We start from the raw sequence: 12,973 nt of genomic DNA on the forward strand, positions 1-12,973 counted from the left end.
TCCACCGTGAAGCCAGGGTAGCTGCTCTTTGTAACGTATGTGAAGTGAGGAGTAAGGAGCCAACTCTCTTCCACTGGCGTCACCTACATTTGTATCACAGTAGCTGACTGTGACATTTCAATAGCAAGGATTCCTGTTTGGCATTCAGCTCCTTAAACGTCACTCTTATTGCAGCAACATGTGCTGCACCTCCAGGGAAGGCTGTTTTAGCAGAGGATGAGAAAAAAGATGAATAACTGCACATGAGATCTTAAAAAAACTTTACAGTTTGACAAAAATTATCCAGTCTTCCCTGGAAAAAAAAGAAGTTGAAAACACACAGTGCCTCAAACTGACTGCTGCAACTATTGTTTGTGCTATGTATCCCCATTACAGCAACTGTTTCCTCAGAACTTTATCATCCACCCATGAGAAATTAAAGCATTTTACTGTCCTAACTTTGGACATACAGAAATTATTTAACCCTTTGATCTGCATAAGGAGTATAGGTTGTATGTCCCCTGTACTTGCCAAGGAGGGTTAATGGTCATCCTGTGTTCCAGCACAATTTCTTTTCTTGGCACTAGCCAGATAAGAAGCTGGGAAGACATATAATGACTATGGTCTTAGATCTTAATGGCTTTTTACTTGCTCATAAAGACGCCTCTCTGTCATAGGGCATTTGATTACTGATAGAAGAACAGAAGTGACTGTTCAAGGCATTCCTATGCAGTATTGGTATTGATGTAAGCATCTTATAAAAATGTTCCGTGATCCTTGGCTTTTAGATTTACAAAGAACTGAAGTATATCTATTTCCATGTCTGATTGATAAACCAAAAAAAGCTAGCAGGCTGGAAGGACTCCAAGAATATCCTTGATTCACCACGAGGGAGCAAGAATTGCTGGAATTAATAATTTCTAAAGTACTTGGCATTGGCTCGTTTCTGAGAAACAACTGGAATTCAGAAAGCACAATAGTTCAGATGTGAACTCCTTCCCATGGAGCCATCCAGCAGGCAGTGTAGGTAGAAAGTGTTCTGAAGGACTAGGGCTGAAATGGTCATTCTTGTGGTGAAAAATGATAATCATCTTAGCTGGGCACACCTCTTTGTATGCCGCTTTTCCACAGCGCTGGAAATTACAAGCCATGCTATGTGTCTGACGTAGCACAAGCCCGCAGTGAAGTCACTCTTCTCAGGTCTGCTGGAACCATCTCAGCCTGGGTAAGAGCATTCAGGCTGATTTGGAGTTTGGGTACCTGCTTCAAAAGGGGGAGATATAATAAGGTCATTAATGAGATGCCACTGATGGTACCTCTTTTTGAGTCAACTTGAGAAGAGAACATTTTAATTTCTAAATTGTGAAATTTCATTTCTCTTAGTGGAGGTATCACTTTTCAGATCAAACTGACTTAATCCTGCAAAAGTTTCATTTTTTGAGGGTAAGATGATGGTGTCTAGGTCTCACCCTTTCAGTAACAAAGATGAAAACTCAGCAGTGCTTTGATCCCCCGATAATTTTCCCATATACTGTTGCATTACTTCAGGTTTGACCCCTTTCACAGTTGAATGGATTCCACAGCTTTTAGCTGATACAGTTGAAAGCCTTTATAAAATGGTTCCAGCCGTATTGTTTTATTCAGCCATTTATGGTCTGTGTTCACCTGTCTATCTGACTGCATTTTTGTCTGATGAGCCTTAGGGCAAAACTAAAAATTACATGGAATAAGTGTGACATTGGTGGCCTTAGCCCTCACACCAAAAGTTTCGAAAAAGTATAAGAGATACATGCCTGCTGCATGAACACATCCTTTAAATACCACTCTTGCAAATTCACTGTTGTCCGAGGTATTTGACCAATACTTAATGGGAATCTAGGCAAGAAGCCAGACTGGTTTCGTGAACATAAAGTTCCATATTCCTTGGTTTGGAAGAGCACAGCTTTCCCACTAAGGTCTTTATTTCCTTCAGATTGTTTCTCTAATTAGTGCTGCATTGTGTGAGAGACATCTCTTTCTAGTAACAAAGAAAAATAATACTTTTTTTCCTCCCTTTTATATTCAGTGCTTCTTATACTAGGTTATTGTTAGTATTGCTTGTTCATAATTGTTATACATTTTATCCTTTATTATCCTTTTTATCGCGGATGTATTCCTGGAGCTTTTTAGTCCACAGGAGTTTTGATCTGTTATAATACTTACCATTGGAGAAAAGAACACCGCTTCTTGTAATTTTTGTTCTCTTGAAGCAATAATTGCAATACAAGAAGTTTCCACTCACCTGGCCTCCAACCCTACAGGATGGAAGATGATCTGTTTTCCTGCAAATTCTTTGCTTTTGCTGAAAATAAGAGAACTAATAGTTCTTTATGGGATATGTCATTTATTCCACCATCTGGGTGTGTGTTCCACCCATTAATGGCCTCTTTCTTGCTGCAGCATTTTCAGCTGCTGGAAGTTTCACCATTCATGCTCTGAAAGTAGAAACAGTAAAAGTTCAGGACTGGAGAGAGGTGATTTTACTGGTGAGATACCAGATAGTAGCTAGTAATTTCCTTCTGAAGAGAAGAATTAATCCTTTTTTCTCATATGTTGGTGCTATGTTTTGACTTTGTATTAGGATGTCAGAGGTGGTGGAAGCTGCATTCCCACATCCTGTCCACAAATTACCATCTTCTGCAACTCTGGCTGTTATATTGAAATGCATTATTTTTTGTATTGGATACAAACAGGATGAGATCTTTCAGTATTAAAAGGGTGAGAAGTTCTTCCCTCAACACGTTTGGGTTTTGGTTGTGGATTTTTTTGCACACGATAACTAATATTTTAGACTTGCAGTCTCCTGCCAGGCATTACTTGATTAATAATAGTCACTGTAACTGCTCTGCTACCTTCTTCCATCATCCTTAAAAAAAGGACTCTTGCACAAAATCCGGTAGAGAAAAAAATCCCACTTCAGATACATTTTTGTCATTGAGCTGATGCTGTTGTCTATCCAACATAACATGTGTTTATGCAGGAGATGATGTTGTTTTTTATTCTGGACAGTGCGCCTTGATGATACCCGTTTAATATCCCAACATAGTGCAAAATACAGATTGGATGCCTGTGGACTTTGACCCCGAGTGCTGCATGGAAATTTGCCAGAACATACAATGGCTGCAGATAATGTGCATTTATTTGCATAGTTACTAAAATTAAAAAGCTGGCTATTATAATATTTTCATGGATTTGTGTCTTCCCTGATGGATTAGTACAAAGAGCTTGTTGATTGAGTTCACCAGCAATTAAAGTGTGCAATTGATCTTTCTTGTCTTTCTGTACAGGTGAAGTGAAAAGGGCAGCTGTGAGTTGCTTTTGACCACTGGCCAAATTCTAGCCAAGTCTGCCTGTCAGTCAGCTTTTAGCAGAAAGATCTGGCTTTCGGCCATTTTATCTAGTCCAGCTTGTGTGTCTCTTTTCACTCATTCACTGTCAGGAAGGAAAAATAAAGGAGGCTTTACCTTAACTTCTAGGGAAGACTTGTGATTTTGCCTCTGCTGCAGTGGTAGGACTGGGAGGCTGGTGTTTGGTTTATTCTCACTGATCTCTCTCAGGACGCTCTGACTCTTTTAGGTCCTCCAGCCTTGACTGCCGCACTGAAAACAGCTGGAGTTGAGGCCAGAGGCCCCAAAGGAACAAGAAACAGCACTAAGTGAGACTGCCCAGACTTCTCTTTGCTGTTCTGCAGTCTCATCTTGCACAAATGAATACAGAAAAACAAAGAGAGCATTCAGCATTTTGGAGATAGCAAGAAACAGTGGAGAAAATTAAGAATGTCTGAAATGAGAGTAAAGAAAAGGACTCGGAGTCAAACGGAAGCTGGCCGTTTGGTGGGGCTGATCAAGGAGGGAGGAATGGAAACCATGTGGAGGAAAGCCAGCCAAAGACTTATGAGGAGGGAGATAATCCTCAAAGATCCCATGAGGTGGGAGGCCTTTTGGTCATTTCCTTTCTGAAGAAGCTGTATGGCTGAATGTCCTGTTACCTAAATGGCAAAAGCAAAAAGACATCCATTTTACTTTTTAGAACAGTCTGCAGTTTCATCCGTATAAAGCAAGTTGGTTCCAAGCACAACCATGGCTTAACTCCTGACACCCTGAGTTAATTTTGTTATTAAGGACGTTGTTTTGAAGAAGCATTCTTAAATCAGGGTTTTTTCCCACTTGTCTGCCCATTGTGTATATGTGAGTATTGGTGAGAGATTTGGAAAGAAAAAAGAAAAACAAGAAAAACAAGCATCAGCATCAGTCAGACTATGTTACAGACTTTGCTGCAGAGATGAGAATTAATTTGTGATTTTTCTCCTTTGCTTTATGCTGATGCTGATTTGGGAAGGATTTTTTGTCCTGCCTTTTAATGTCTAATCTTCCTTTCCAGTTGTGGCTTGCTCCACATTTTCTGCATTTGCTCTACATTATCCAGGACCCAGAGGTTCAGATAATCATCCATTTCTATCTCAACCTTTTTACTCACTGCTGTTTGTATCCAGACCTGTTGCATGTATGTGTGGAAGATATCATCTGTTCATAAAGCAAGAGATGAGTCAGAATTCTATTAAAGTCACCAGTGCTTCTGTGATGAGTAAGAACAACAGCAGCAAAGGCCAGCAGAAATAGAAAAATAATTTTAGCAAAAATGTATAAATTCCCATCTCCCTACAGTTGCTTCTCAGTGTGAATTATTATTATTTCTTTAAGTAGTAAGGACCTGTTGGGGGCGGGGGGGAATATCAGTATTATTGAAACCTGTGAATCACGCAGGAAAAAATTAAATTCAAGGTTCAAGTTAGAAGTTACCCAGCAAACATTAACAGAAGAGTGTTTTTGTTTAAATAAGGCTTTTCTGTTAGTGTTTGCTGGATACCTAACGAGGATGGAGTAAAGGTGGTGATTTTCTGTAAATGAGATGCAAGGAGATTTCTTCTGGCATTCCTCCTGAGGAAACTATTACAGGTGACAGTCACTTTCTTCCTCCCAGGCTCTTGGTCACTTGGAATTGCTCTCTCTCTCTCTTCTGAATCCTTTAAATTATCTGTAAAAAAGGAAATACAGTGTGCTGAAGAGGCAAGAATGTTACCCATATTTAAACATTAACCTGCTATTCCCCTGCTTTCTCAATGATTCAGTTCACCCAATCTCCATTGATATTGCTCTCCTGGAAGCAAGAGAGTGAGAAAGGGGATCAGCCAGATGTGCCTGCAGAGTTTAGATGCTGTGAGGTATGGTTGATGTGAAATGGGAAAGGTGAGCCTGAAACTAACCCTGATCTGTTCTAGTGCTGCTGGAATTGTAACTCAGTTTTCATGGATGTGGGAAGAGGTATGGCAAAATTCGTAGCAGCATTAAGTTCTCCCTGTGTGAAATTGAAAAACAGTGATGAGAAAAACTGCATCAAGAAAAGTTTCTGTCCTGTGCTAGCAATACAGTATCATTTGTTTACCCCCTCTTTTTACACTTTGTTTTAAAAAAACTTGGTAATATGATCATCATTAAAATGGTGACATTATTTTCTCCCAGTTTAGAAATGACATGAAAGCCCCAGTTCTATTACCTTAGTCTTAAATAAAGGTCACATGATGTAAAAAAAAAAATATCTTGCTACTTCTAGTGTTCATAGAAGCAGCAAAGCACTAAACAAGTAATGAAAAAGCTGTGAAAACAAGTTATCAGCTGTATCTGGGAAGTTATTTACCCAGTCTGAGGAAATAACAATTTTTATTGTTACCTGATTCACACATCAGAATTTCAAGGGTTGTTTCCCATGCCTGGGCCATTTGTAAGGGCTGCCTGAAGCCAGCAGCTACCAAAGAATTTGGCTGTTCTTCCTTCACAGAGATCCCACCACCTGGAAGTTCTTGCACCATGTAGACTGCACTGGTTTTCAGATCAGTGTCAGACAATTCAACTACAGTTTGTGCAGATCTATAATGTTCTTTATGATTGTGCTGTGGCCTGGAAGTTTTGGTGGGTTTTTTGTTTGTTTGTTTGTTTTTTTGCTTTGTTTGCTGTTCTTAAAGATTTTGAAGTTAGTTTATCACCTGACTAATATAATCTTCAGGAAGATAGTGCCTATGTTGAAGTTGGTGGGAGCAAGTAGATGCTGAATACTTTTGGAAATCCGGTTTTCCATCAAGTTATTCGTTACGAAGCCTAATTCACATTTCTCTTTATTTCGATCAGTGTATTCTAGATACCAGGTATTTTTTATAGCAAAATCTGGCATGAAAGCTCTAGGGAGGCAGAACTGCTTATGGACTGCCTTTTCAACTTCCCCCAGCCTTTTCTGTTTTCTGACTCCGATTTGCTGCTGGCTTTTCCCCACCACAGTGAATCTGCAGCCATTAAGTCTGGGGGGTGGGGTGGTATTTCATTCTATTTGACCCCATTTATTAGCCCACCTCTGAGAGTGGTGCGTGCAAGTGGTACTTTCTGCCTCCAGGCTTGCTGTTTCACAGCTTGGTGCGTCAACCCAGTCAGTCTGACCTTCTTACAAGATACTCGCCTTAGTGGTGCTTTTGTGAAGTCAGCTGAGCAGAAAGGGTGCCTTTTATTTGGAGTGGGGATGGGGATATCATGTCATAGCTGAGGATTATTTTGATTGATTTTTTTTTCCAAGCATATCTAGGAAGATGCAGTGAATGTAGTGAGAAAATCAATACGGTATTGAAGGTTGTATTTTTCCAGTGTAAAGTGTTTAAGGACATGCTGCCAGGGAAAACACTTCATCAGCCAAACTTCCCTCATCTTACCACACTGAACAGGAAGCACTTTCTGTAGTTCATGGGGTGCTACGGTGCTATATATTCTGTGGGACAGTGAGGAATTCTGTTAAGAAAATGGAAAAAAATATTATTTAACAGACAAGAAGGTCTGACAGGAACCTCATGAAGTTCAACAAGGAGAAGTGCAGAGTCTTGCACCTAGGAACTACCCCATGCACCAGTACATGCTGAGGGCCACCCAGCTGGAAGGCAGCTTGGCAGAAAAGGACCTGGGGGTCCTGGTGGACACCAGGTTGAACATGAGCCAGCAATGTGCCCTCACAACGAAGAAGGCTAATGGTATCCTTGGCTGCATTTGATAAAGTATTGCCAGCAGGTCAAGGGAGGTGATCTCCTTCCCCTCTGCTCAGCACTGGTGAGGCCGTACCTGGAGTGCTGGGTCCAGTTCTGGGCTCCTCAGTACAAGAGACACATCGACATAGTGGAGAGAGTCCAGCCAAGGGCCACAGACATGATGATGGGACTGTAGCATCTCATTCACGTGTGAGGAAAGGCTGGAAGAGATGGGACTGTTCAGTCTGGAGAAAAGAAGGCTCAGGGGGCAGATCTTACCAATGTATTTAAGTACCTGAAGGGAGGGTGCAAAGAAGACAGAACCAGGCTCTTTTCAGACGTCTCTGGTGACAGGCCAAGGAGCAATGCACACAAACTGAAACAGGAGGTTCCCTCTGAACATCAGAAAACACTTTCTTACTGTAAGGGTGACTGAGCACTGGCAGAGATTGCTCAGGGGGATTTTGGAGTCTCCAACCTTGGAGATACTCAGAAGTCATCTGGACGTAGTCCTGGGCAACCAGCTCTGAGTGGCTCTGCTTGAGCAGCAGGAGGTTGGGCCGGATGACCTCCAGAGGTCACTTCAAACCTCAATCTTTCTGTGATTTTGTGATGCTGTATGGACTGCAGTCTATTCATCAGGAAAAGTCAAAAGATTTGCTTCTGGTAGGGAGGTAATAGATCTGGTTAACCGGGGAGAGGCTGCATTTAGAAGGGAAATGCAGGCTCATGTTTATGTAGTCATCTAGCTAAAACTCTTGAGTGCTTTGTTTAACGGTACTATTATATACCTGCTCCCAGTCAGGAAGCACAAAGCAAGCCAGGTTGTTAGGTTTTCTGTCAACCTTCAGTACTTCAGGGAAGATGGTAATGAGAGAAACATGTCATTCCTCTGCTTCTATGCTTGCTACTGGTTTTGTGCTCCAGTCTGGAAATATATATATATAAACCAGCACTAAGGAATGATAGCAAACACATTATCTCTTTCCTTGTGCTTCAGCTTACTGCTCTGTTTATCATAATTTTAATAAAGTAGCAAAGAGAAGTGTGAGCGCAGCAAAATCACATTTGCATACAAAGTATCTTAGCTTTTAAGACTGATGACCTTTAAGAGCACAAGGTTTAAATATAAATACAATAATAATTGAACGTAATTAATTGGGCTTTAGCAAATATGGAGCTGTATGTCATTCTGGCATGTAACTTCAAAGTATATTTTTCTCCTCACACAAACAGAGCACTTGCCCTCTTCCACACTTATGCTCATGACTGGCATCCATCCCTGCACCCTACTTCCCACATTCATCTTTCTAAGAGCTGTTTTCTTTGTCTTTATCCCAGTGAGGGTCAGGTGGCAGCTGTTAATAAATGCAGAGTAAGACACATGAGAAAAAAGAATCCTGGGCAAATTTCCTCATCACCTGTTTGTGGGGAAAAAGAAACTTGGGGGGAAAAAAAATATCACTACAGTTCCCTAAAGAAGTACAGTATAAGAGTTGAAGTCTGGCTGTATATATTTGTGATGACTTGGTAAAAGAGTTGTGCTCTGTGATAAGTGGGCAACCAGACTCAAGTGTTTCTAAGAATAAAGATACCTAAATACTTGGGTATGTAGTAACTATACAATTCATTCACAAACGGAGAAGAGAAGGAGCCAGCATTTCCCCCTTTCTCTGTCATGGAAAGAGGGAAGCTTGGTTGTAAGTTGTATGCCTACATTAGACTTTTCGCCTTAAAAATGGCACTTCTGGTAATTCCAGTGAGCCTTTATACAGTGGCAGCAACTCTGTATGAGGAAGCTCAGTTAGGCTGTGTACAGCCACTGTGTTTTAGCCAGCTTTTCTCAGAGGAAGTCAGAGCATAGTTAAGGAAGAAGATAACTTGCTGGTAAAGTATCACTGGACATGGAGACTATTGCTCCCACTTCTCTGTCGCTTACCAGAGTGATCAGTTGTGTACAGTGTGCAGACTCATGGACATGTTTCTATATTCATAGCCAGAAGAATGCAATAATTTAGATAATTTACTCTTCAATAATGGAAAGAATTAAGATGGTTCTGGTGAAAGATCTTTAGTGAGAAGATATTATTTCATTTAGCTTACTCAAAATGATCAGTCAGTACCAGCTAAATGCCTTTACTGTCCTCTCATGAACAAAAATCCAGATCTTGAGAGCTAGAGAACTAAGGTGTGCTATTTCTCCTGAACTGAGAATTATACAAATGGCAAACTATGTCACACTCTTTTGATTCACTTCCCTCCTTTACTAACTCTTCTTTCTGTTTCTGCCATATCTTCTATGAGTAGTTGTTCTCTGAAGGCAACTCCAATCTAGCTAGTAAAGCAAATGATTCACAAACATTCCATATATTGGCCATTTTAACTATGCTAGAAAAAAAATATTATTACAACTTACAGAAAATATTTAGGTGCTATTTAGATAAACAAAATGTCTAAATGTTACCAGTTTTATCAAAGTGGACAGCTTGGAGGTTGCAGAATTTTGCAAGAGTTTGTGCTTAGGCCACCTTAATTACCTCAAACTGGCACTTTTTAACTACTAAGCACCTATTCAACCATAGTGTTCTTTTATTTCTTTTATTAAGACTATACGTGGTACCCAGAGGGAGTGAGCCTTCACAGTGCTGTTGTGTGGCGTAAGTTTTCCTTGGCATGAATTGGAACGGTTACATTATTCATGAGTAGCAAAGCCATGAAGAAATTATACTGGGACTAATTAGGACCCCTCTTTATGTCTTCGTCAACTCTGCGTCAGGGGAGAGAAATCTGCAGATGCATTGAACCAACTGACAGATGAAGCTTCAACACATGTTCAAATCGAACATGTACTAGCCAGCTGTGATGGACCATTTGGAATAGGGACTGCTCCTTTCATTTTTAAAAGCAATGCTTTCAGACGTCAGGCTGCAGAATGGCAGGCTTTTGGCTTCTGTGTGCCGGATTGGGAGGAACTGCCAGGCAAGGATCTGCTCCCTGCAGTGATATGTGGCGGTGGTCTTAGATACTGGGAATCCTGGGAGCAAAGAAAGTAACATCTCCATGAAGGCGACTTACTTTTCCAGCCACCTTTTACCTTCCCTGTTTGTGTCACGCTATTCATGCAATATCTGAACTCCTGCCTTATTAGGCTTATTTGCATATTAGGAGTTATTCTGGAGCAATATTGCATTTGGACTAATAAAATGAAGGACATACCATCCAAAGTTAATAACATAGGGATTGGTAATAATAAAAGCGAGCTCAAGTCTGTAAAATTATTTTAACTCTTTTACCATGTCAGTATGACTAGAGAGCCGATCACCATGGCTGGTCTAGCACAAGGGCATCAAGTGGCAGATACAGACTGATCTGCAGAGTTTGGAGAACCAAGGTAAATACTACGACATCTTGATATGATGGTCCATTCCTAGGGCCATCATGCAGGAGAGCTAGGACCACAAATGACTAGAGTTTTGATGGTGTGGGTTGGAAATTATCTCTGTTACACACATAGAAGACAGTTTTTGGGGAGCATTGAGGTTCATTTTTATGTAACTAGAGACTTAATATTGGGATGTATCTGGGAGACAGAAATGACATTTTTCTACTAAGCACCATACAAATTACAGACAGCAGGCAAGAAAGAGTGAAATAAGAATGATGGCTTTTTAGACCCATAAATTAAATCACGGTGTGTGTTACTTCCACCTCTAATTTCTTTCACAGTGGTCTATACCAGACTCCTAGCAATTGTTGCTTCTGTTACTTCTGGCATTCTACTATGCAAATCCTATAGAGAGCACAAGTAAATAATACATAAACATGTGTAGGTGACAATGCCAGCCAGATTGTATATGCAAGTGATTACATATGAATTCTATGCACAGACAAGGGAACACACAAATGGATTGCCAGGATGAGATGCCTTTCAAAAAACCAAACAAACCTACATGCTTCTGGTTTGGAGTTGTTTTAAGATAACCTGCTTTTCTTGCCTTTCCCCTTAAAATAAGTTTTGATCTGCTACTCTCGGTCTTTTTAATGACCTTAGTAGGGGGGAAGAGCTCTGCTCTGGTACAGGAACCCTGAGAATACAGAAGGAAATTTTGTACCATTTTAAAGGGAAAAGAGCAGGGCAACTTACATCAGCAGAGGCCTTCTTTATATTCAAAAAGAAATGCACTCTAAGCAGCTTTTATTTGCCTTTCTTCAACCGCTCGTACAACTTCCAAACAAAGTTTAGGAACCCATTCTTTTATGGGAAAGTTTTCTTGAAGGATTTTGGAGGAAGTGAGCTCTTCTGTGCAAAAGCTGTTTCACATAATAAACTTTACAATGTCAGTGAATATATATGAGACAGTTAAATAACAGAATAAATCTTCTCAGTTTTATGAATGCACTTAGTTTCTGCCTACTTTCTCCAAAGTATAACATGCCAGGACAAATCCTGAAATCTGTCTCACTCAGGTCTCCTGTAGACAAAATACTGATTTAAATTAATAGGAGCATGACTCAGGGGAAGACTTAAAATCTGGGAATTGTAGTGCATGTCCTTTAAAACATTAAATGAGGAGTTTCAGACAGAACAATAGGATTTTTTTCAAAAACTTCTGTATCCCACTTTCAGCAGTGACTTTTGATATTTGAGAAGTTGAGTCTCACAGAAAGAAAATTAAACATAGCTCATGAAAGGTCCTAGTGCCAGTAGCACAATGAAATATTGAGTGTAGTGTCCCAGCTTATTTTAGAAGTTGTAGAAATGTTTTGTTTAGCCCTTACTGAAGTAATGTAAATGTTTGGGTTTGCCTCTTCAATATATAACAAACAAAAATGTGGCTAAAAATGTTCTTCCACTTTTGAGCATGTCTGTGTGGTATCAGTACAGTTATACGTTTAAGATGTAAGGCTTAAGGAAAATTTGCATTTGCAAGAAACAATCTTTTTTTGTGATTTTCAGGACCATTGTTCCAAATGATTGGCCTTTTGAAATTCTGACCTCCAAATCTGTAAAAAAATAAAAGGAAAAAATGTTTGTTACATCTGCATCAGTGTCAGAAAATTCTGAGAATGGCAAGCACAAAAGGTTTGGTTTTGTTTGAAAATGAAAGCAATGTACAATACTTCTGAAGTTTTGGATTAAAAACATATTTCAATTTTATAGGATACATGGATGTCTCAGAATGGATTGTACCAGGCTGGAAAGGTTCAACTAATTTTAATTACATTGTGTAGAGTGGTTGCCTCAACATTTTTTTCAAGCTTTCAGAAACTTTAGCATATTTCAAGGCTTCTGAAGTTAATTTAAAAGCAGCATTTTAGATGACTGTTTCCACCTCAGAGATCTTCCCGTATTTCAAGAAACTAGTGTCAGGAAGAGTTTCTCTCTCTAATAAAGATTATTTTTTCTTCCTCTTTCCCACTTCCCATTTCCTGTCAGTCGGAAGTGTCTTGGATCCCCAACAAACACTACTCTGGGATTTACGGGCTGATGAAGTTGGTTCTGACTAAGACTCTACCTTCCAATCTTGAGCGAGTCATTGTCCTCGACACAGACATAACATTTGCCACTGACATTGCTGAGCTATGGGCTGTCTTTCACAAGTTCAAAGGTATTCTAATGATTTATTTACTATTTATATTGGGGGTGGGGGTGGGGGGTGGGGGGGCAGAGAATAGTAAAACAAACAGTACAGTGGGGGTAAAAGGTCTATCTGAGATTTGTTAAATATTTTCATTTTTCCGATTTTTGGGGGTTTTAATTTTGTTCTATTTGTGAGCTCCTTCCTCAATGATGTTCTGTATAAAATAATTGGCAAGACGGATTCTCCATGTAGTTTGTTTTATTGGCCTAATTATTTGGGACAGGTGAGAGCCTGACAATACAGTAGATGATAAAGA

The 12,973-nt window shown here is 39.9% G+C and overlaps 1 protein-coding gene across 3 annotated transcripts in view; it reads left to right on the forward strand.

Annotated features, from left to right (window-relative positions):
- LARGE1 (LARGE xylosyl- and glucuronyltransferase 1) overlaps window positions 1–12,973 on the forward strand; it is a 286,245-nt gene that overhangs the window by 167,314 nt on the left and 105,958 nt on the right. For all 3 annotated transcript variants that reach the window (XR_003557481.2, XM_027796799.2, XM_027796801.2), the window contains one exon: window positions 12,513–12,684. Coding sequence is in view for 2 of the 3 variants with exons in the window: in XM_027796799.2 (XP_027652600.1) it covers window positions 12,513–12,684 (172 nt within the window). In the remaining variant the exon portion in view is untranslated. The remainder of the gene's footprint in view (window positions 1–12,512; window positions 12,685–12,973) is intronic.

Source organism: Falco peregrinus, chromosome 6 (assembly GCF_023634155.1).
Source record: "Falco peregrinus isolate bFalPer1 chromosome 6, bFalPer1.pri, whole genome shotgun sequence".
NCBI classification, from domain to species: Eukaryota; Metazoa; Chordata; class Aves; order Falconiformes; family Falconidae; genus Falco; species Falco peregrinus.